Here is a 25232-nt window from a genome sequence, read left to right on the forward strand (position 1 = left end):
CACCCAAAAATGTTTTGGCAATGTACTTTTTCCCCAGTATTACAACTGTTTCACACTGCCAGGTTGGCCATTAGACCATGCTAGTACTAAGGGCTAACAGACCTCACCTCTGAAAACTCGATTTATAGAGTCAGAGAAGGGTGCAGATAGAACATAAGAAGGTGCACTTAAATTTTAGCCACGTGAAAGGGGCACTGAGTGCCTGTACTCACTTTAAAGTCATTCTGTGCTGACAGACATGTACTTTAACCACTAAAGGAAATCTCAGTATATACACAAGTGCTTCTTACTAAATTAGAATATCATCAAAAAGTTAAATTTTATTTCAATTCTTCAATACAAAAAGTGAAACTCATTAGAGTCATTACAAACAGTGATCTATTCCAAATGTTTATTTCTATTAATGTTGATTATGGCTTGCAGCCAATCAAAACCCAAGTTATTATCTCAGTAAATTAGAATACTTTATAACACCAGCTTCAAAAAAAAGATTTTAAAATCTGAAATGTTGGCCTACGGAAATGTATGTTCAGTAAATGCACTCAATACTTTGTCAAGGTTCCTTTTGCATCAATGCGGCGTGGCATGGAGGTGATCAGCCGGTGGCACTGCCGAGGTGTTATGGAAGCCCAGGTTGCTTTGATAGCAGCCTTCAGCTTGTCTGCATTGTTGGGTCTGGTGTCTCCTCTTCACAATCTCTATGGGGTTAAGGTCAGGAGTGTTTGCTGGCCAATCAATCACAGCGATACTGTAGATATTCGTACTCTTTGCAGTGTGGACAGGTGCCAATTCCTGCTGGAGAATGACATTTCCATCTCCATAAAGTTTGCTGGCAGAGGGAAGCATGAAGTGCTCTAAAATTTCCTGGCAGACAGCTGTGCTGACTTTGGTCTTGATAAAGCACAGTGGATCTACATGAAGAGGGGTGATGGTAAGAACCTGGCACTCAACTTGTTGTAATGCAAGTGGATTTATTCTGTACCACCAGTTGGAACAGAATAAATCCACTTGCATTACAACAAGTTGAATGCCAGGTTCTTATTATATATCACTAAGGTTTGGGAACCTACCTTGGAACCAATTCTCCTAGCTGTGCACACGTTTTATCTACATATTACTCATGAGTTACTTGGCACAAGGAATGCGACACTTGTAGCCCGTGTCCTGGATACATCCGTGTGTGGTGGCTCTTGAAGCAATGACTCCAGTAGCAGTTCAACTCCTTGTTAATCTCCCCCAAATTTTTGAATGCCCTTTTCTTAATCCTTTCAAGGCTGCAGTTATCCCAGTTGCTTGTGCACCTTTTTCTACCACACTTTATCCTTCCACTCAACTTTCCATTAATATGCTTGGATACAGCCAGCTTCTTTACAATGACCTTTTGTTGCTTACCCTCCTTGTGGAGTGTGTCAATGACTGCCTTCTGGACATCTGTCAGGTCAGCAGTCTTCCCCATGATTGTGGAGCCTACTGAAAGACTAAGGCTACTTTCACACTAGCGTCGTGTGACGTACGTCGTAATGCATAGTTTTGGAGAAAAAAAAACGCATCCTGCGGGCATAGACTTGCATTAGCGACGCATGGCCACATGTCGCATCCGTCGTGCGACGGATGCGTCGTGTTTTGGCAGACCGTTGGCACAAAAAAAACGTTCCATGTAACTTTTTTTGTGCGTCGCGTCCGCCATTTTCGACCACACATGCGCGGCCAAAACTCCACCCACTCCTCCCCAGACATTACAGTGGGGCAGCAGATGCATTGAAAAACTGCATCCGCTTGCCCCCTTTGTGCATTTATTTCACAACGTGCATCGGTACGTCGGGCCGACGCATGGTGACAGCCCCGTACCAACGCTAGTGTGAAAGTAGACTAAAACGCTTAGGAAGCCTTTGCAGGTGTTTGTTAATTATTCTAAGTTACTGAGATAATGACTTGGGTTGTCTTTGGCTGTAAGCCATAATCAAACATTAACAAACATTTGAAATAGATCAGTTTATAATGATTGAGTTTCACTTTTTGTATTGAACAACTGAAATAAACGTAGTAATCTAATTTTGTGAGAAACATCTGTAGGAGCTCTTCATGAGCACAACAAGTCGGTAGTACAAGATCAAAGCAACTTTTTTGGCCTCAGTTTTAATATACTACAGAAGTCTAGAGAAAATGTCTAACAGTATGTTACACAACTGTAAAAAACAAAAAAAAACACCTGTATTTAATGTTCTGCATACAATGGCTTAGTGTCTTGCCTGTAGATCTGCTAAATAAAGACCGTTCAACATATAATTCACATCCAAAACAAAATGACACTTCTAAGGAATGTTTTTTCATAAACTTTAATTTTGGACCAAATGAAGTGATTTAGAACCGCAGCTTCTGGAAGAACCACTTGTTTTTGCCTGTCTTGTACCTGCAAGAGACAGAAGGAAAATACATTTAACAAACTTGATAAAATTATCAGAAGTTAAACTCAATAAGGAGATGCTTCTACTAAAGACAACTTTTGGCACTAGTCATGAAACCTGTAATTCCTATTAGGTGCACAAATCTTTACAGCATGCCACATAAACCCAACATTACTGTTCCTGTACTATAGTTTTGCTCCACTGCCCATAAATGTAGCATCTCCACAACTCCTTCCAGCCGGCATCTGTCAGTGTATTGATCAATCATAGGTTGGAAAAAATGAGGATGTTGTGGCATGGGGTTTTATAACACAGGCAGCATGAGGGTAAGTGCTGACTGTACAATTGCAGTTGGATATATTTTATTTTAAAATGCTACTTTTTTAGAGAAAGCATACGAGAGCCAGTCTGGGACTATGCATTTTGGCTGACTAGTACCAGGCCAAACTGTCAGCTTCTCCCATAGACTGGCAGGCCGAGTACTATACAGAGCTACCCGACTACCAGCATGGCCCCAACCAGCATCTTCTCCATGCGTCGTGCTAGTTGGATAGCATCTTCCATGTGCATTCACAGGGAGAGACATGTTAATCATCTGTAGCGGTGTGCGGAGACAGTCAGTGGCTGCCTGGGGTTAGGCCCTTTTCACACATCAGTGTTTTGCCATCAGTCACAATCCATTGGCTCGACGGATCCGTGGCAGATTGTGAAAAACTGATGCGACGGATCCTGTTTTTCGCTGGATTCAATTAGCTGATCCTGCTAATTTGATCCTAAAAAAAAAAAAAAAAAAAAAAAAAAAAAAAAAAACGGAATCCAGCACCAATTCCATCATTTGACGGATCCGGCGCCATAGGCTTCCATTCTAGCAAACGACAGGCGGCAATGGTTCCGCTGCTGTCCGGTTTTTTTCGACGGACAAAAAAAAACAAAACACGTTACTATGTCTGTTGTCTCCAGCCGCCGGACAAACAATTTTTGGTGGATCCAGCTAATGACGGATGAAACATGAGGCCATCTGTCGCTAATACAAGTCTGAGAAAAAAACTCATATGGTGGTGTGAAAGGGGCCTTAGTCAGGTGTTGCCTTTAGTCCCTGGCCAAGATTTCACATTTTGTTTTATCTGAAACATGGCAGTTTCAAAATAAAAAAAACATACCTTGCTGCAGTCACACATTTGGGATCAGATTCATGCTGCCTGCAGTATGGAATTAATTTAGTGGGACGCTCCCATTAGTGAATGTTTGGCCACAAAAAACAAAACACCCGCATCAGGAAATGCTTTGTTTTGTCACGTTTTCGGTCCCAAAGCATTTATAAAACTTTTCTTATGGGCGATCCTTACATTTATCGAAATCCATTAATTAATTAATAAAAAGCTAGCATTTCATGAGACCAAAGAACCCAGGCATCTTGTAGCTTTCCCAGACTTTTGTAAAACATGGACTAATTCATACTGGGTAATCATTTGAAGGATTGACCGCCTTAAAATGCTTGGTTAAAAAAAAAAAAAATTTAAACATATGAAACAGTGAAGTTTTCAATAGAAGTACCGTATATACTCAAGTATAAGCAGAGAATGTCAGCCCATTTTTTTAGGCTGAAATTGCCCCTCTCGGTTTATACTCGACTCATACCCAGGGGTCAGCAGGGGAGGGGGAGCGGAGCTGTGTAGTAATACTCACCTGCTCCTGGCGCGGCCCCTGGACGTCTGTTCCACGGCGCTGACAGCTTCTTCCTGTAGTGAGCGGTCACATGGTACCGCTCATTACTGTAATGAGCGGTACCATGTGACCGCTCACTACAGGAAGAAGCTGCCGGGGAACAGATGTGCAGGGACCGCGCCAGGAGCAGGTGAGTAACGCAGTGCGCAATATTCACCTGCTCCCCGTTCCACCGCCGGCACAACTTCCCCGTCTTCTGCACAGACGCTCAGGTCAGAGGGTTCTGCCTGAACAGTCAGTGGACAGGATGGAGAAGACAGCGGCGTCGACAGTGGAACGGGAAAGTTGAGTATAGCAAGTGCCGGGGCCTGAGAGGCGGGTATGTGATTTTTTTTATCGCAGCAACAGCATATGGGGCAAATGTCTGTATGGAGCATCTTATGGGGCCATGTGCAGCGTTATATGGGGCAATGATCTGTATGGAGCATCTTATGGGGTCAATCAACATTTGTGCAGCATTATATGGGGCATATTTTAATATGGAGCATCTTATGGAGCCCATCATACACTGTATGTAGCATTATATGGGGTGTATTTTGTACGGGGCATCTTATGGGGCCCATCATGAACTATATGGAGCATTATATGGGGCTCCTGATTCAATATGGATACTCAAAAACACTTAACTTTTGATGTCTCAATTAATTTTTACTTTTATTGGTATCTATTTTTATTTTTGAAATTTATCAGTAGCTGCTGCATTTCCCACCCTAGCCTTATACTCGAGTCATTAAGTTTTCCCAGTTTTTTTGTGGCAAAATTAGGAAGGGAAGGGGGGGGGGTCTGCTTATACTCGAGTATATACGGTAAATAGAAACTTCAGTTTTTTAGCAAACTTTCAGCCATTTTTTGGGACAATCCCCCACAAATCAGGGCTTTCAAAAGTTAGTTCATATTGTCAACCCGCACATTATCAGAATAAACCACATTATCAGAATAAACAGGTTTCCATCCTGATTAAGAGGGCATCCACACGACCATTTCATGGTCTGCATTCAGACCGCAATGCCTAATCATTAGTTATGAGCGAATATAATCGTTACTCCAGATTTCCCGAGCACGCTCGGGTGTCCTCCGAGTATTTTTTAGTGCTCGGAGATTTAGTTTTTCTTGCCACAGCTGAATGATTTACATCTGTTAGCCAGGCTGAGTACATGTGGGGGTTGCCTGGTTGCTAGGGAATTCCCAAATGTACTTATGCTGGCTAACAGATGTAAATCATTCAGCTGCGGCAAGAAAAACTAAATCTCCGAGCACTAAAAAAACACTTGGAGGACCCCCGAGCGTGCTCGGGAAATCTCGAGTAACGAGTATATTCGCTAATCACTACTAATCATGCCTGTGAGGCTGTTAGTCCACAGACCAGTCAGGAGACCAGAGGTCGGTCTGACATTGCCCCCCAGAAACTGAAAATATGGTTGTGAGCACGAGGACAAAGTTGACTGCATTTTTAACAGATTGTTAGAAGACTGTCAATAAGCAGAGCATTGCAAGTGAGGCAAAGGCATATTTATGAAATGCAAACCAACTCCAATAGGGAATTCAGAGTAAAGTGGAAACTCTGCTGTAAAAGTGTTTTACATAAAGATAAATTTGTGTATCAAACTTTGCCTTTATCTACGCCAGATCTACATGTAATGTAAAGCAGCCATGTGCAGGACTTGTTCCCATCATGATAAATTCTGCAGATAGTTTTAGTGATGAGACAGTATACTCATTACTCGAGTGATCTCCGAGTATTTTGGTGTGCTCTGAGATTTAGTTTGACGCCGTAGCTACATGATTTACAGCTGCTAGCCAGCCCGAACACATGTGTGGGTTGCCTGTTAGGCTGAATACATGTGGGGATTCCCTATCTAGCAGTCGCAAATCATGCAGCTACGGCGTCAAACTAAATCTCCAAGCACACCAAAATACTCAGATCACCCAAGCATGCTCGGGATCTCGAGTAACGAGTATACTCATCACTAATTGTGTATACACTGCAGGCACAAAAAACAACCATCACAGGGGGCAATGAAAATATCCATGTAAATTATACTGTGCAGTCGCTTTCGGTTTTAATAGATAACTGTCCTGAACCAAAGGGGATCAGTGTAAAAACAGCAGCATGTCACCCACAAAAACAGGCAGGCTTTAGCTCACATAGGATCCGTGACAATTCTATTCACTCAGTAGGTCTTTCAGAATAGCAGGGCAGATTGTTAATCACCCAGGAAAGTGAAATGGGAGAACCGACAGAACAAAACTAACATGGGCAGCACGGTGGCTCAGTGGTTAGCAGTGCAGCCTTGCAGTGCCGGGTTCCCAGATTCAAATCCCACCAAGGGCAACATCTGCGAGGAGTTTGTATGCTCGCTCGTGTTTCTTCCCACACTCCAAACACATACTGATGGGGAACTTAGATTGAAAGCCCCATTGGGGACAGTTCTGCAGAATGATAGCGCTATAATAGCAAAGCATAATAAATGCAGCAGAAAGTTTTGCCATATTAAAATCTTGCAGCATGATATACCAACCTCTCCTCAAATTTTACTTTGGCCTCCCTCCTGGCTTTACGCTTCAGAGCTGGGTCCCTGAAAACGTCTTTATTCACTACAGCCTTGTCAAGAGGGATGTCAACAGAGTATCTGCAGAAACAACAACAAAAAAAAAAAAATCCATGACCAGACACATTAAATCTTTTCATACATTTGGTAAAAAAAAAAAAACAAAAAAAAACAAAAAAAAAAACACACAACTAATAAGTAGTTGACTTTCTTATTTGCTTTAAGGAGGTGGGTGTTCTTGCATTATGTTATGGTAAAATACCCTGGAAGACTGATACTTGCAGAAGCATACTTGGCGTAGAGAAGCACATCCTTCAAATACTCAGAGACCGCCATTTTTGCAAAGAAGCCATGTAATGTCTGCCTCGCATCCCTGCTGCAGAATGTGGGTGCTCAGTATTGATTCTCTAAGCCTGAGGCATTCAATAGTGTATATTGCCTGGAAAACCACTTTAAGGCTAAGCTCACACTAGGCATTTTTTTTTTTTCTTTCTGCAAAACCTGCACTATTAACAGAAAACAAGCAGTCAAAAACGCATGTGTTGGTGCATATTTGAGGATCCCAAAGATCAGCTTTGGTTCCACCACAGACACATGAACACAGGTCACCAATACAAGACATGGGATCATTGAAAAAAAATATGCATGTAAATGTAACTGGGGGGGGGGAATAAATTTACCCAAGACACTGGTAGTGCATTGAGTTTGTAGGTAACCAACTTTAAAGGTACCGTCTCACAGTGGCACTTTGGTCGCTACGACGGCACGATCCGTGACGCTCCAGCGTCGCTCCATTATCGCTCCAGCGTCGTAGACTGCGGTCACACTTCGCAATGCACAGCGCTGGAGCGATAATTTCATGACGTATTTGCGATGTAGAAGTCGTACGGGACAGTCGTTCGGGCATGTCATATCGTGCACACCTTTGTTACACGACGTGATCATGCCGCCACAGCGGGACACTTGACGACGAAAGAAAGTTTCAAACGATCTGCTACGACGTACGATTCTCAGCGGGGTCCTTGATCACAGTAGCGTGTCAGACACAGCAAGTAAGTATATCGCTGGAACGTCACGGATCGTGCCGTCGTAGCGACCAAAGTGCCACTGTGAGACGGTACCCTCTCTGCACAATGCATGAGCAACTCAATCTCACACCTTGGTCAGCCATAGGCATTGTTCAATCTCACACCTTTGTTCGCCAATCATTCCAATCTTTACTTTGTACACATCACTAATGTAATTAAACTGTACTAATCCCAACTGCCTTCTCAGTAAGGGTACTGTCACACAGTCACACTTTGATCGCTACGACCGTACGATTCGTGACGTTCTAGCGATATCGTTACGATATCGCTGTGTCTGACACGCAGCAGCGATCAGGGATCCTGCTGAGAATCGTACGTCGTAGCAGATCGTATGGAACTTTCTTTCGTCGCTGGATCTCCCGCTGACATCGCTGTGTGTGACAGCGATCCAGCGATGTGTTCGCTTGTAACCAGGGTAAACATCGGGTAACTAAGCGCAGGGCCACGCTTAGTAACCCGATGTTTACCGTGGTTACCAGCGTAAAAAGTAAAAAAAAAACAAACAGTACATACTCACATTCCGGTGTCTGTCCTCCGGCGTCTCAGCTTCTCTGCACTGTGAGCGCCTGCCAGCCGGAAAGCGAGCACAGCGGTGACGTCTGACGTCACCGCTGTGCTTTCCGGCTCTGCTGCTTACACAGTGGAGAGAAGCAGAACGCCGGGGACAGACACCGGAATGCAAGTATGTACTGTTTGTTTTTTTACATTTACGCTGGTAACAAGGGTAAACATCGGGTTACTAAGCGCGGCCCTGCGCTTAGTAACCCGATGTTTACCCTGGTTACCCGGGGACTTCGGCATCGCTCCAGCGCCGTGATTGCAACGTGTGACCGCAGTCTACGACGCTGGAGCGATAATCATACGATCGCTGCGACGTCACGGATCGTGCCGTCGTAGCGATCAAAATGGCACTGTGTGACAGTACCCTTAATCTGGGGATATATATATATATATATATATATATATATATATATATATATATATATATATATATATATATATATATATATATATTTTTTTTTTATTTTTTTTTCAAAAATAGGTTTCATAAGCAGGACTTGCTTGTTTTCATTACCCATCAATTTCGATGGGTAAAAAAAAAAAAAAAAAAGCTGAAAGAAGGACATGCTCCGTGTCCAAAACAAACATGCACAAAATACTAATGACAAAAAATAATGTGGGTGCATGACATTTCTGAAGTCTCAGGCTTTGCTAGTACTGTAAAACAGCTGAAAATCAGCATTAAAAAATGAAGCAAAAGCACCTAGTGTGAACTTATCCTGCAGACTCCTGACAGGTGGCAGCTCTCCATTTTGCCATGCAGTTATTTAGAGGCCGTTCCACCAGTTTGAGTATGATAAACTGGTCATATCATGGGATAGTGGCTTTAAAGCCAAGTAAACATGCTTTTGTTTTGGTTTTTTTTTTTTTATTTCTCACCCATTGCAGAGATAGTAGCTTGTAAAGCTTAGATTATAATTTATGAGAAGTGCAACTGGGCTTTTTAGAGATTTTACTGGGGTGTGTGCCTCTTCCCCTGCACGAGGTTGACCAGTGATATAAGCAGGCAGTGTTATGCACGCGAGAGTAGAACATGCTCCCCTCACTGATTTCTGCAGCTACCATGGGGAGATACAGCTGAGGCAAGTTGTGTATCATTACCAACTCCTTCCAGATCTCATCGTACTGTAAGAGTATGTGCACACGATGTGGTTTTTGCTGCGGATCCACAGCGTTTCTGCAGCTGCGGGTCTGCAGTAGTTTCCCTTGAGTTTACAGTTCAATATAAACCAAACCAAAAACACTCTGCACATGCTGCGGAAAAAAAATGCGCGGAAACGCAGCGATTTACATTCCGCAGCATGTCACTTTTCTGCGGATTCCACAGCGGTTTTACAGCTGCCCCTATGGAAAACTGCAGTTGTAAAACCGCAGTGAAAACTGCAGAAAAAAACGCGGTAAATCCGCAGCGTTTTTGCTCTGCAGATTTATCAAATCTGCTGCGGAAAAATCCGTAGTGGCCAAAAATACGTGTGCATATACCCTAAGCCTTTCCCCCTACACCGACTGCAATGACATCTGGAAGTGTTTGTAATGAACAACTCATCTCAGCTGTACCTCTACAGAGATCAGTGAAGGGTGTGTTCTTAACTTGCCTGCATGACTGCCTGCTTATGACTGGTCAATCTCATGCAAGGAAAGAAGTACATACCCCCAGAAAAATGTCTGGAAAGCCCAGTTGAGCTTATCAAATTCTAACCTAAACTTTACAAGCCAATATTGCCGAAACAGATGTGAAGTTTAAAATATAGGACCAGGATTCATGAAGACTGCCATTGTTCACGAAGGTCTTGAAGAGAGGGCATGCTGGATTTAGACACTCCTAAAAGAATCTTTAGTGTGAGTGATGCAAGTCTCTGCGTGCCATGCCAAAAGTCTTACTCAAGTGAAGGACTTAAAGGGAACCTGTCACCCCCAAAATCAATGGTGAGGTAAGCCCACCGTCATCAGGGGCTTATCTACAGCATTCTGTAATGCTGTAGATAAGCCCCCGATGTTACCTACAAGGGGAGAAAAAGAGGTTAGATTATACTCACCCAGGGGCGGTCACGCTGCGCTCGGGGTCCGATGGGTGGTGTCTCAGGTCCGGTCCGGAGCCTCCCATCTTCATTCCATGATGTCCTCTTCAATCTGTCACGGCTCCTGTGCTGGCGTACTGATTTGTCCTGTTGAGGGCAGAGCAAAGTACTGCAAAGCGCAGGGGTCGGGCCTCTGACCTTTCCCAGCGCCTGCGCACTGCAGTACTTTGCTCTGCCCACAACAGGGCAGACAAAGTACGCCTGCGCCGCAGCATGAAGACCAGAAGAGGACGTCATGGAATGAAGATGGGAGGCCCTGGATCGGACCTGAGACACTCATCGGACCCGGACCGCAATGGGACCGCCCCTGGGTGAGTGTAATCTAACCTCTTATGTAACATCGGGGGCTTATATACAGCATTACAGAATGCTGTAGATAAGCCCCTGATGACGGTAAGCTTACCTCACCATCGATTTTGGGGGTGACTGTTCCCTTTAAGTAAGATTTCTGAAGTAAGGACCACCACAAAGTCATGAATTAGATTAGCACCCCTGCCACATTACCGTCCCACCCAACTCCATCCATTTTGGCAGGGCTAGGAAAAACTCATGAAAAGTCCAAGTGACAATTTTGGTGCAACTCCGAATGGCGCATAAATCTTGCAAATTTTGAAGCAACTTTTAAGCTGGAATTCTGGCGTGAAAGCTGTGATGAGTTGAGCCCATAACGTATTTATTTCTCAGCTCTGCAGGAAATAGTCTGATGTGGCCAGGACAACATTTACAAACTGGTGAAAACTCCTCTTTAAATGCACTCATGTATGGAAGGAAATTTTTTGGGGGGCAATTTGTTACGAGTGGTATCACAAAATACTTAAACAACATTTCCCACATGTCTACTTTACATCAGCACAATTTTGGAAACAATTTTTTTTTGTTAGGAAGTTATAAGGGTTAAATAGTTGATCAGCGATTTCTCATTTTTCCAACAAAATTTACAAAACCACTTTTGTAGGGACCACCTCACATTTGAAGTGAGTTGGGGGGGGAGGTCAATATAACAGAAAATACCCAAAAGTGACACCATTATAAAAACTGCACCCCTCAAAGTGCGCAAAACCATGTTCAAGATGTTTATTAACCTTTCAGATGCTTCATGAGAACTAAAGCAATGTAGAAGAAAAAAAAAAAATTAAAAAAAAAAAATGAACATTTCACTTTTTTCATAAATTTACGTTGGAACCATTTTTTTTTTTTTCACAAGGGTATCAGGAGAAAATTGACCACAATATTTGTTGTGCAATTTCTCCTGAGTATACCAATACCCCGTATGTGGGGGAAAGCCACTGCTCGGGCGCATGGCAGGGCTCAGAAGGGAGGGAGCACCGTTTTGACTTTTTGAAAGCAAAATTGGCTGGAATCAACGGTGACACCATGTAGTGTTTGGACACCCCCTGATGTAACTAAACAGTGGAAAAACCCCGACAGAAAAATGGAAATACAGTTTTTTTATTTGATCATCTTTACCTAACTAAGGGGGTGAGAAAGAGGTGTTTAATTTACTATTTTTATTTTGATCACTATGATGGGGGTCCATCACAGTGCTCAAAATGAACCAATAGGAAAAATGTCCTATTGTTGCTGGGTGTCGGACGGCCATTTTCTTCCTGAAGAGGCCAATGGCTAGGGATGCATGAGGGTCAGGGACACTCGAGGTAGTGGGGGCAGGGCTCAGGAGACACCATTAGGGTATGTGCACACGTTGCGGATTTCTTGCAGAAATTTCCTGAAGAAAACCGGAAATTTTCTGCAAGAAATCCGCATTTTTTTTCCGTTTTTTTAGCATTCTGCAATCGTAATTAGCTTGCAGAATGCTAAAGTTTTCCAAGCGATCTGTAGCATCGCTTGGAAAACTGACTGACAAGTTGGTCACACTTGTCAAACATACTGTTTGACAAGTGTGACCAACTTTTTACTATAGATGCAGCTTTTGCAGCATCTATAGTAAAAGATAGAATGTTTAAAAATAATAAAAAAAATAAAAAAATGGTTATACTCACCCAGACATCTCCTCAGCGGCGTCCGGCTCCTCTTCCTATAGCTGGTCTGTGCGCACAGGACCCTCCGTGACGTCATGGTCACGTGAGCGGTCACATGACCGCTCACGACCAATCACAGGACAGTGACGTCATCGGCAAGGTCCTTCGCCGAACATCAGCTACAGGAACCGAAGCGGCAGCATGCAGTGGAGGCGGGAAGACATCGAGGGTGAGTATATCGCTATTTTTTATTTTAATTCTTATTTTTTGACCACTTATATGGTGCCCAGTGCGTGGAGGAGAGTGCGTGGAGGAGAGTCTCCTCTCCTCCACCCTGGGTACCAACCGCACATAATCTGCTTACTTCCCGCATCGTGGGCACAGCCCCGTGCGGGAAGTAAGCAGATCAATGGACCCCTAGGTGTGCGGAATCCCCTGCAATTCCGCATTTTAATGAACATGTTGCTTTTTTTTCCGCGATGCGATTTTTTCGCAGAAAAAAAGGCTACATTTGCACAAAAAATGCGGAATACACTTAAAATAATGGGAGGCATATGTAAGCGTTTTTTTCGCGTTTTTATCACGTTTTTATAGCGAAAAAACGCGAAAAAAAACGCGAAAAATACTTAACGTGTGCACATGGCCTGACTCTCTCCTCTGATGTGATAGATCATACAAGAGGAGACAAATTACATGGGAAATCAGACTTTTGTGGTCGCCGCTATTCCATGAATAGTGGTGATCGAAACATTGGGGGGGTCTGTTAAAACAGACCCCCAAGAATTAATGATGCTGGGTGGAGCTATAACCTTATATCTCAGTGCCATTAAAAGGCGTATCTGCGGTCATTAAGGGGTTAAATGTTTGCGTTTTGCTTCTACCATTAGGCAACATACAAGACTAAGGGCTGTGACTATACAATGATGTGGCCAAATAGAAACAAGACTGAACTGCTGCAGACATGGCAGGCCCTAATATTACCACGTAGCAGGCATACAAAGTGGCAACTAAACCTGGGCTAACAGCTGCTTACACAGAATATCCCGCACTCACCTGGTTGGCATAAGGTGGTTGTAGTTGTAGACCTTCACAAACGTTTTAATCTTGGATCGCTTGGCAATTCTCTTTTTGCCCATGGTGGCAATCACCTTGCGGGGATAGCGGTCAATACCAGCAACCAAGGCGTGACTGTACTGACGGTCTGAGGTGCCATCGTCAACGTTCTGACAGGGAAGTAACAGAATAAACCAACGTCAAAGTCCTGCAATTTACATATTACCACCCTAGAACAACTATCATACGAAACTAACAAATTAGGAGCAGACATACCTTTACTATGACGGCTTTGCGGCCAGCGTAGCGCCCTGCCAGAACAAGGACCACTTTCCCTGGTTTCATGAACTTGCCCATGTCTGCAGAAGAGAGGATTACATTAATAGGAGATTGTCTCCAGGGTCAAGTGTTCTCCTCAGTCAGGAACCCTGGTCATACAAATCAGATTGAGTTAATAGCAATTCTCTTAAAAACAAAAAATAAGATACCATTCACAGACATGCCTAATATAGCAGGTGGGCCTCAGACGAGACCCCCTCCCCACCCCCCAGGGACTACTAGAAGGATGTTGTAGAATAATTAAAGGGGTTGTGCAAAACAAAATGGTCAATAACCTGCAGGATAATTTACTGACGGGTGGCAATCAGGTAGGCACCTGGATCAGCAGAAGAGGTAGCCTTTATCTCAGGTACAATATGGACGGGCAGGCCAGACACACAAGCAGCGCTCCATTCATTCTCTGTGAGGCTGGCAGTCCCGAGGAATGGATCGAGCAGGGGTACAGTATGAGCACGATTACGCCATTCCATGTGACCACTGTAAATCTGCAGCTATCCATTCAGCGCTGTGTGCCCAGAGCCTCTCTGCCACCAAGAGACCCCGACAGTGACCACTGGGTGAACGTGTCACTACAAGGGGTGTCCACTGTAGATAAATATGATCCCCTTGAGGATAAGCTGAGCACAGCCACCAGTGATCACATGTAATCAGTGGGGAGCCCTACACCAATTCAGCTCCCCACTAGGAACAGCGAAGTATCACAAAGTTATCCTCAGACTCCCCTTTACTAAGCCATGGCAGCCCCCCGATGACTGCCCCTCCCGCACACACCAGGGAGACGACCACCACTGCACTAAGTACACAGGGGAGCCAGAGACCCCCGTACTGGCAGCTCTCACTGTGGCACCAGACAGATGGCCCCATGTGTGGAGACACTACTGGGCGCCGCTATTAAGCCCTGCACACACCAGGCCGGGCCTCACATACACAGGTAACACGGGGAGCACGTCCACAATACCCGCCCGGCACCACACAGCGGCACTGCGCGGCCACATCCCGGCGGCTACAGAGCGCTGCCCTGCGGGGACACGGAGGATGGCGGGGGATTACACAGCGCCGACTACTCACTCGCTCCAGCTCAATGGCCACCCTGAAAAGAAAGGAAGTAATTGCGGCTCCGCTCACCTTTCACGCCGCTGCCTCGGTGACGTACTTCCGCCCGGAGTGGTTGTACGCTCTGCCCTATAGGAGGCGTGTCTCTATGGTACTGGAGGACTCAGTCAGGCATGCGCTGTGGAGCCCGTGCTGTGCTATGTGGTGTAGGTATAGGACGGCGCCTGTATTCTGCCCTAGGCCGGCCCAGTGTTCCAGAGCGTACACAGCGGAATATAACATACTGCACTGCCGGCTATCCTAATGCGAGCTACCTAGCACCGCCTCTGACTAGTGGCCATATGTGGCAGCATACTAATCAGAGAGGCACTAGGGATATCACAGGTTCTGCCAGTGCCGGCATCCGTGGGCACCGGGCCAGGGTCCTGCACTCAGTAGCCAACCTCCGGTATTCCCGCCATCATCTGTGGCAGCATTGTCGTGGCCATTCCCAGGCGCGGAGATCAGCTCCTGTTCACATAAATAGGAACTGAGGTAGAGCGTTTTTTTCTGCTGTGATTTTGAAATTGTGCAAACCCGGGGACTTATGATTTTTTTTTTACTTTTTATCTCCCTACACAAAAGTGGGAAAGACTGCATTTTCTTCGGATTATCCATAGTCCACACCTCGCACTTCCATCTCCAGGTTTCTCTCACGCTGCTCCAGTTTTCTGGAATGCACTACCCCAGACAATCTGATTCATAATTAGCCCCCACTTTTTTAAGCGCTAAAACACATCTCTTTAAATAGGCCTATCATCTCACTTCACTAATCTTCCACAGCCCTAAAAGTTCCTCAGAATCTGCTCCCTCCTATTCATCCGTCTCCACATCCGCCAAATAGCACTTGCTAACTGTACTTGGACAGATACCGGCTGATGACCGGATCATGCATCTTGATGATATACATATCACTTATACTATTATACTGCAAGACAAGAGGTAATACCTGCACCAGATCCCCTATTTCCTGCCACTGCAATTTACCTCTTCAGACGGCATCAAAACACCGGTTAACAAAAGGAGTTCGTATGCGCACCAGAAAAAAAAAGGTTTAAACAATTGTCTAGAAAGAAATAAAAGGTTGTCTGACTATGAACAAGACTTATGTCGAAACACATAGGTTCTAATTTTTAAACTGCACCTTTGCCACAATGTTGTGTGGAACTTTCTATTTAAGTGACTAATGAAAAGCTAAGTTTTATTCAAAGCATTGAAGCCTTCTTTCACTGGATCGTCACTTACAGTATATTCCTTTGTCTTATCTGTGCGAGGCTGCATTTCCTCCACACCCTGCAAGATGAACAGATGATTACCTTCTCTTTTTGTTATAGTCCTCCATACAGTATAATGCACTCCCCATAGGCCCTCATATAGTATAATGCAATCACCATAGTCCTCCATACAGTGTAATACATCCCATAGTCTCAATAGAATATAATGCACTCCTGTATAGAGTACACATAGTATAATGCACCCCATAGCCCTCAATAGAGTATAGTACAGTCCCCGTATAATATAATGCACACCCCATAGCCCCTAATAGATTATAATGCAGCCCCATATAGTATAATGGAGCCCTATATAGTATAATATAGCCCCATATTGAATAATGCAGCCCCATATAGTTTAATAAACACCCCATAGTCCTGCAGTATTATGGTCACAATGTACTCACTGATTTAAAAAAAAATAAAAGTACAATACTCGCCTCTCCCCGTTTCCCTGCTGCTTCGGTCTCTGCAGCTCGTCTCCTCAGAAGCTCCACTGACGGGCACAGCATGTGGCACCCTTTGGGCCACACTCAGTTGGGGAATGTTGGGAGGAGTGTCACCTGTCGCTCCTTCCTCCATCATTGCTTTCAACTGACTCACAGGCCCCATAGCAGCCGCATGATCTGCCGCTATTAGCTCCATGCCACTGGCTGGGGGACTGAGGGCCCTAGGAAAATGCCTAGTTTGCCCTGCCATAACACCGGCCCTGCATACATGACAAGCCGTTTTTATTTACTATGTTTCCCTTATTTCCTTGCAGGTTGTAAGCTCGTGAGCAGGGCCCTCACTCTTTTGTAACTGCTGAATTATGTGTTACTTTGTGATGTCTTTATTGTCTGTATACAGGTCCTTCTCAAAAAATTAGCATATAGTGTTAAATTTCATTATTTACCATAATGTAATGATTACAATTAAACTTTCATATATTATAGATTCATTATCCACCAACTGAAATTTGTCAGGTCTTTTATTGTTTTAATACTGATGATTTTGGCATACAACTCCTGATAACCCAAAAAACCTGTCTCAATAAATTAGCATATCAAGAAAAGGTTCTCTAAACGACCTATTACCCTAATCTTCTGAATCAACTAATTAACTCTAAACACATGCAAAAGATACCTGAGGCTTTTAAAAACTCCCTGCCTGGTTCATTACTCAAAACCCCCATCATGGGTAAGACTAGCGACCTGACAGATGTCAAGAAGGCCATCATTGACACCCTCAAGCAAGAGGGTAAAGGCCCCGTCTCACACAGCGACGCTGTAGCGATACAGACAACGATGCTGATCGCTGCAGCGTCGCTGTGTGGTCGCTGGGGAGCTGTCACACAGACGGCTCTCTCCAGCGACCAACGATCAGGGGAACGACTTCGGCATCGTTGAAACTGTCTTCAACGATGCCGAAGTCCCCCTGCAGCACCCGGGTAACCAGGGTAAACATCGGGTTACTAAGCGCAGGGCCGCGCTTAGTAACCCGATGTTTACCCTGGTTACCAAAAAAAACAAACAGTACATACTCACCATCTGATGTCCGTCAGGTCCCTTGCCGTCTGCTTCCTGCTCTGACTGAGTGCCGCCGTACAGTGAGAGCAGAGCGCAGCGGTGACGTCACTGCTGTGCTCTCACTTTACGGCGGCTCAGTCAGAGCAGGAAGCAGACGCCAAGGGACCTGACGGGCAACAGATGGTGAGTATGTAGTGTTTGGTTTTTTTTACATTTAGGCTGGTAACCAGGGTAAACATCGGGTTACTAAGCGCGGCCCTGCGCTTAGTAACCCGATGTTTACCCTGGTTACCAGTGAAGACATCGCTGGATCGGTGTCACACACACCGATTCAACGATGTCAGCGGGACCTCAACGACCAAAAAAAGGTCCAGGCCATTCCGACACGACCAGCGATCTCGCAGCAGGGGCCTGATCGCTGGTACGTGTCACACATAGCGAGATCGCTACTGAGGTCGCTGTTGCGTCACAAAACTAGTGACTCAGCAGCGATCTCGCTAGCGATCTCGCTATGTGAGACGGGGCCTTAAGACCCAAAAAGAAATTTCTCAACAAATAGGCTGTTCCCAGAGTGCTGTATCAAGGCACCTCAATGGTAAGTCTAAAACAGAAAAAGAGAAAAATGCGGCAGCACTCACCCAATTGTGGTCCAGTTCTTTATTTAGAACATGAGTAAATACAGCTTTTCGGTCCGAGGGAGTGCAGTAGGATGGGAGGTGAGCAGGTGAATGACGACAGCTGTTTCGCGCTGATCCAAGCTGGACCACAATTGGGTGAGTGCTGCCGCATTTTTCTCTTTTTCTGTTTTTGATCTTCTGGATTGCTTCTATTTCTTATGCGAGCACCTCCTAGATTTCATTCAGCTTGTCACCACTTACCGCTGTTGACCTTCGGTCTGCATACACAGGCTGTGCAGCTTACTTTTTTCTTTTGTCTTGGACTATTCAATGGTAAGTCTGTTGGAAGGAAACAATGTGGCAGAAAACGCTGTACAACGAGAAGAGGTGACCGGACCCTGAGGAAGATTGTGGAGAAGGACCGATTCCAGACCTTGGGGAACCTGAGGAAGCAGTGGACTGAGTCTGGTGTGGAAACATCCAGAGCCACCGTGCACAGGCGTGTGCAGGAAATGGGCTACAGGTGCCGCATTCCCCAGGTAAAGCCACTTTTGAACCATAAACAGCGGCAGAAGCGCCTGACCTGGGCTACAGAGAAGCAGCACTGGACTGTTGCTAAGTGGTTCCAAGTTCTTTTTTCTGATGAAAGCAAATTTTGCATGTCATTCGGAAATCAAGGTGCCAGAGTCTGGAGGAAGACTGGGGAGAAGGAAATGCCAAAATGCCTGAAGTCCAGTGTCAAGTACCCACAGTCAGTGGTGTGGGGTGCCATGTCAGCTGCTGGTGTTGGTCCACTGTGTTTCATCAAGGGCAGGGTCAATGCAGCTAGCTATCAGGAGATTTTGGAGCACTTCATGCTTCCATCGGCTGAAATGCTTTATGGAGATGAAGATTTCATTTTTCAGCACGACCTGGCACCTGCTCACAGTGCCAAAACCACTGGTAAATGGTTTACTGACCATGGTATTACTGTGCTCAATTGGCCTGCCAACTCTCCTGACCTGAACCCCATAGAGAATCTGTGGGATATTGTGAAGAGAAAGTTGAGAGACGCCAGACCCAACACTCTGGATGAGCTTAAGGCCGCTATTGAAGCATCCTGGGCCTCCATAACATCTCAGCAGTGTCACAGGCTGATTGCCTCCATGCCACGCCGCATTGAAGCAGTCATTTCTGCCAAAGGATTCCCGACCAAGTATTGAGTGCATAACTGAACATTATTATTTGATGGTTTTTTTGTTTGTTATTAAAAAACACTTTTATTTGATTGGACGGGTGAAATATGCTAATTTATTGAGACAGGTTTTTTGGGTTATCAGGAGTTGTATGCCAAAATCATCAGTATTAAAACAATAAAAGACCTGACAAATTTCAGTTGGTGGATAATGAATCTATAATATATGAAAGTTTAATTGTAATCATTACATTATGGTAAATAATGAAATTTAACACTATATGCTAATTTTTTGAGAAGGACCTGTATGTCCCCACTTAATTGTAGAGTGCTGCGGAATATGGTGGCGCTATAGAAATAAAATTATTATTTTAACAGAAAGAAGGGATACTAATGTATAGTGGTGTGACAGAAGGATGTATTCAGCAAACAGGCACCACTAAGCTCAGATCGAAACCCCCCTAGGTGAGAACACCTAGACCAAAGCTGCACAGATCGGCTGTGTGGGGTCTCTGGTTCTCTCCTGTCTTGTCCATCACAATCTTCCACTGATGCCGATCCCACACTGCATGTAGTCTCCTGACATGGCTGTCATTCATAGGGCCTATGGACTCGCAAAGAAGTATTATTCAAAAACGGAAGGATTTTTAATTTTCTTGTTTACTGCTCATTGCCTAGGTTACCTGCTACCTCTGTAGTATGGAATTGGTGGCCAAACATGCTCAGTGCTACAATCTCTATTGGAAAGAGCTTCTGGCAGAGATTGGTGGAGCATACCGATAGCTCTCGATCTGGCCAACTGAAAAGAGTTTTCCCACGAATAAATTTCATTTTAATAAACATTTTATTTAATCAATCTTTGAATAATAATAATTTCCACAATTGGATGTGTTTAAAATAAATGTCCCTGTGCTGAGATAATCTTATAAATAAATGTTCCCCTGCTGTGTACTGTGTAATGGCTGTCTCTCCGTGCAGGAACATGGTCTGATCATACCACAGCTTCTGGGCAGGCGAGGACACACAAGAGTATACAGACATTACAGTATGGAATCACAGCGAATTCTTTCTGTGAGGTAAAACTATATACTTCCTCTTTTTAAGCAATGTTTTACCTCACAAAGAATCAGCTGAGATCCACTACTGTATTGTCTGTATATTTTCCCCCCTGCCCTGTGATATGATCAGACCATGTCTCTGCACGGTCAGACACAGACAGTACACAGCAGGGGCCCATTTATAAGATTTTCTCAGCACAGGAACATTTTATTTAACCCCTGGAGCTTTTTTCGGTTTTGCGTTTTTGTTTTTTGCTCCCCTCCTTCCCAGAGCCATAACTTTTGTATTTTTTCCGTCAATATGGCAATGTGAGGGCTTATTTTTTGTGAGGCGAGTTGTACTTTTGAATGACACCATTGGTTTTACCATGTCGTGTACTAGAAAACGGGAAAAAAAGTGCAATCCCACACTTGTTTTTTGTTTGGCTGTTTTGCTAGATTCACTAACTGCTCAAACTGACCTGCCATTATGATTCTCCAGGTCATTATGAGTTCATAGACACCAAACATGTTTAGGATCCTTTTTTATCTAAGTGGTGAAAAAAAAATCCAAACTTTGCTTAAAAAGAAAAAAAAATTGCACAATTTTCCGATACCCGTAGAGTCTTTAATTTTCGTGATCAGGGGCTGTGTGAAGGCTTATTTTTTGCGTGCGGAGCAGTTGTTTTTATTGATACCATTTTGGTGCAGATACGTTCTTTTGATCGCCCGTTATTGCATTTTAATGCAATGTCGCGGCAACAAAAAACCCCGTAATTCTGGCGTTTTGACTTTTATTCTCACTACGCCGTTTAGCGATCAGGTTAATCCTTTTTTTTATTGATAGATTGGGCGATTCTGAACGCGGCAATATCAAATATGTGTAGGTTTGATTTTTTTATTTTATTTTGAATGGGGCAAAAGAGGGGTGATTTGAACCTTTATATACACTGCTCAAAAAAATAAAGGGAACACTAAAATCCCACATACTAGATATCACTGAATTAAATATTCCAGTTGTAAATCTTTATTCACTACACAGTGGAATGTGTTGAGAACAATAAAACCTAAAAATGATCAATGTAAATCACAACTAATATCCCACGGAGGTCTGGAGTTGGAATGATGTTCAAAATCAAAGTGGAAAATTAAGTTACAGGCTGATCCAACTTCAGTGGAAATGCCTCAAGACAAGGAAATGATGTTCAGTAGTGTGTTGCCTCCACATGCCTGTATGATCTCCCTACGCCTGGGCATGGTCCTGATGAGGCGGCAGATGATCTCCAGAGGGATCTCCTCCCAGACCTGGACTAAAGCATCCGCCAACTCCTGGACAGTCTGTGGTGCAACGTAACGTTGGTGGATGGTGCGAGGGACAGTCTGTGGTGCAACGTAACGTTGGTGGATGGTGCGAGACATGATGTCCCAGATGTGTTCAATCGGATTCAGGTCTGGGGAACGGGCGGGCCAGTCTATAACTTCAATGCCTTCATCTTGCAGGAACTGCTGACACACTCCAGCCACATGAGCTCTGGCATTGTCCTGCATTAGGAGAAACCCAGGGCCAACCGCACCAGCATATGGTCTCACAAGGGGTCTGAGGATCTCATATCGGTATCTAATGGCAGTCAGGCTACCTCTGGCGAGCACATGGAGGGCTGTGTGGCCCTCCAAAGAAATGCCACCCCACACCATTACTGACCCACTGCCAAACTGGTCATGCTGAAGGATGTTGCAGGCAACAGATCGCTCTCCAGACTCTGTCATGTCTGTCACATGTGCTCAGTGTGAACCTGCTTTCATCTGTGAAGAGCACAGGGCGCCAGTGGCGAATTTGCCAATCCTGGTGTTCTGTGGCAAATGCCAAGCATCCTGCACGGTGTTGGGCTGTGAGCACAACCCCCATCTGTGGACGTCGGGCACTCATGCCATCCTCATGGAGTCAGTTTCTAACCGTTTGTGCAGACACATGCACATTTGTGGCCTGCTGGAGGTCATTTTGCAGGGCTCTGGCAGTGCTCCTCCTGTTCCTCCTTGCACAAAGGCTGAGGTAGTGGTCCTGCTGCTGGGTTGTTGCCCTCCTACGGCCCTTTCCACGTCTCCTGGTGTACTTGCCTGTCTTCTGGTAGCGCCACCAGCCTCTGGACACTACGCTGACAGACACAGCAAACCTACTTGCCACAGCTCGCACTGATGTGCCATCCTGGATGAGCTGCACTACCTGAGCCACTTGTGTGGGTTTTAGAGTCCGTCTCATGCTAAAACGAGTGTGAAAGCACAACCAACATTCAAAAGTGACCAAAACATCAGCCAGAAAGCATTGGTACTGAGATGTGGTCTGTGGTCCCCACCTGCAGAACCACTCCTTTATTGAGTGTATCTTGATAATTGCCAATAATTTCCATCTGTTTATTCCATTTGCACAACTGCATGTGAAATTGATTGTCAAACAGTGTTGCTTCCTAAGTGGACAGTTTGATTTCACGGAAGTTTGATTTACTTGGAGTTATATTCTGTTGTTTAACTGTTCCCTTTATTTTTTTGAGAAGTGTATTTTTTATTTAAACATTTTTTTTTTTTTTACTTTTGGCATGCTTCAATAGCCTCCATGGGATGCTAGAAGCTGCCATAACTCGATCGCTTCTGCTACATACAGGCGATGTTCATCTCACCCTTTTGTAGTAGAATGACAGCATTGCTATGAGCACCAACCACAGGGCATCAACAACCATAAAGGTCTCAAGGAGACCTCTGTTTGTTATGCCGACGAACCGATGACCCCCAGTCACGTGACGGGGGTCAACGTTGTGCGTATTTCCGGCCCGATGGCCGGAAGTGCGCGTTAAATGAAGCTGTCAGAGTTTGACAATGGCATTTAACTAGTTAATTCCACCCGCGCCAATTGAGGACACGTCAGCTGTTCAAAACAGCTGACATGTCCCGGCTTTGATGCGGGCTCACCGCCAGAGGCCACATCAAAGCGAGGGATGCTGGCATCGAACGTACTATTCCGTCCGAAGGCAGTAAGGGGTTAAACACCTCCAATTGTGTAAATTATTATTATTCAAAGATTCACTGATTAATACGTCGATTAAAATCAACTTTGTGTGAAAACACCTTTTAGTGCTTCTGTGCTCATCTAATGCTGAAGAGGCAAAGCTGGTTTTCACATTAACCTCAGAGAGCGCAGTTTGAGTCAGCAAGGAGTGCCACTGGTAAATCAAACAGGGGTGTCCGACCCCACTGCAAGCCCAGAAGCTGAGAGACTGGTGAATGGTGTGCTCCTGCTAAAGATTATGAAAATATCCTTTTAAAGCAAACCTGTCAGCAGGATTTGGATAAGTAAACAACAGGCAGTGTCATGTTGCCGCTGTTACAGTGAATAAAATGAAACCTGGAGTGAAGAAATCCGTCTTGTGGTTCTTGTGTAATCAGTGTCAGAAGTTTTCTGTTCATGCTTTGGGGCAGGACTGTAGGCAGAGTCTTATCTTCCTGCTCTATCCTGCTCAAGATCATAAACCAAAGGAAAACCTGCCCACAGGTCACCCCGAAGCAGAAACATGTTCCTCATCATAGAGACAGACTCTGCTTCAGGGCGGCCTGTGGGCAGGTCTCTCCTTTGTTTCTCTGGCCTAGAGCAGGAAGATAAGACTCTGCCTACAGTCCTGCCCTAGAGCACAAACAGTCTGTCTCTGATGAGGAACATGTTTGTCCTTCGCGGCAGCCTGTGTTTACACAGCCTGTTCTGCTCGTGCACTCATACTTGGCCTATCTGTATATATGTTCTGCTCGTATATCATTTCTGCTCATGAACTCATACTGGGCCTGTCTGTATATACAAAGCCTGTTCTGCTGATGCGCTCATTCTGGGCCTGTGTATACACAGCCTGTTCTGCTCATGTGCTCATTCTGGGCTCGTCTTTGTATACAGAGCCTGTTCTGCTCATGCGCTCATTCTGGGCCTGTCTGTGTATACAGAGCCTGTTCTGCTCATGCGCTCATTCTAGGCCTGTGTATACACAGCCTGTTCTGGTCATACGCTCATTCTGTGCTGTGTATACACAGCCTGTTCTGTTCATGAGCTCACTCTGGGCCTGTCTGTGTATACAGAGCCTGTTTTGCTCATGCGCTCATTCTGGGCCTGTCTGTGTATACAGAGCCTGTTTTGCTCATGCGCTCATTCTGGGCCTGTCTGTGTATACAGAGCCTGTTTTGCTCATGCGCTCACTCTGGGCCTGTCTGTGTATACAGAGCCTGTTTTGCTCATGCGCTCACTCTGGGCCTGTCTGTGTATACAGAGCCTGTTTTGCTCATGCGCTCACTCTGGGCCTGTCTGTGTATACAGAGCCTGTTTTGCTCATGCGCTCACTCTGGGCCTGTCTGTGTATACAGAGCCTGTTTTGCTCATGCGCTCACTCTGGGCCTATCTGTGTATACAGAGCCTGTTTTGCTCATGCGCTCACTCTGGGCCTGTCTGTGTATACAGAGCCTGTTTTGCTCATGCGCTCACTCTGGGCCTGTCTGTGTATACAGAGCCTGTTTTGCTCATGCGCTCACTCTGGGCCTGTCTGTGTATACAGAGCCTGTTTTGCTCATGCGCTCACTCTGGGCCTGTCTGTGTATACAGAGCCTGTTTTGCTCATGCGCTCACTCTGGGCCTGTCTGTGTATACAGAGCCTGTTTTGCTCATGCGCTCACTCTGGGCCTGTCTGTGTATACAGAGCCTGTTTTGCTCATGCGCTCACTCTGGGCCTGT

General features: G+C 45.0%; 1 protein-coding gene across 1 annotated transcript; it reads right to left on the reverse strand.

The window, feature by feature from the left end:
* Window positions 1-2320: 2320 nt before the first annotated feature.
* Window positions 2321-14937, reverse strand: RPL27 (ribosomal protein L27). Its single transcript, XM_077252045.1, has 5 exons — window positions 14846-14937; window positions 13715-13797; window positions 13439-13608; window positions 6650-6760; window positions 2321-2410 (listed from the first exon to the last, which is right to left on the reverse strand). Exons 2-5 carry the CDS (start codon window positions 13793-13795, stop codon window positions 2362-2364), a joined length of 411 nt encoding a protein of 136 aa, XP_077108160.1. The 5' UTR covers window positions 13796-13797; window positions 14846-14937; the 3' UTR covers window positions 2321-2361.
* Window positions 14938-25232: the final 10295 nt, after the last annotated feature.

The sequence above is a fragment of the Ranitomeya variabilis genome, chromosome 4 (assembly GCF_051348905.1).
Source record: "Ranitomeya variabilis isolate aRanVar5 chromosome 4, aRanVar5.hap1, whole genome shotgun sequence".
NCBI lineage: Eukaryota > Metazoa > Chordata > Amphibia > Anura > Dendrobatidae > Ranitomeya > Ranitomeya variabilis.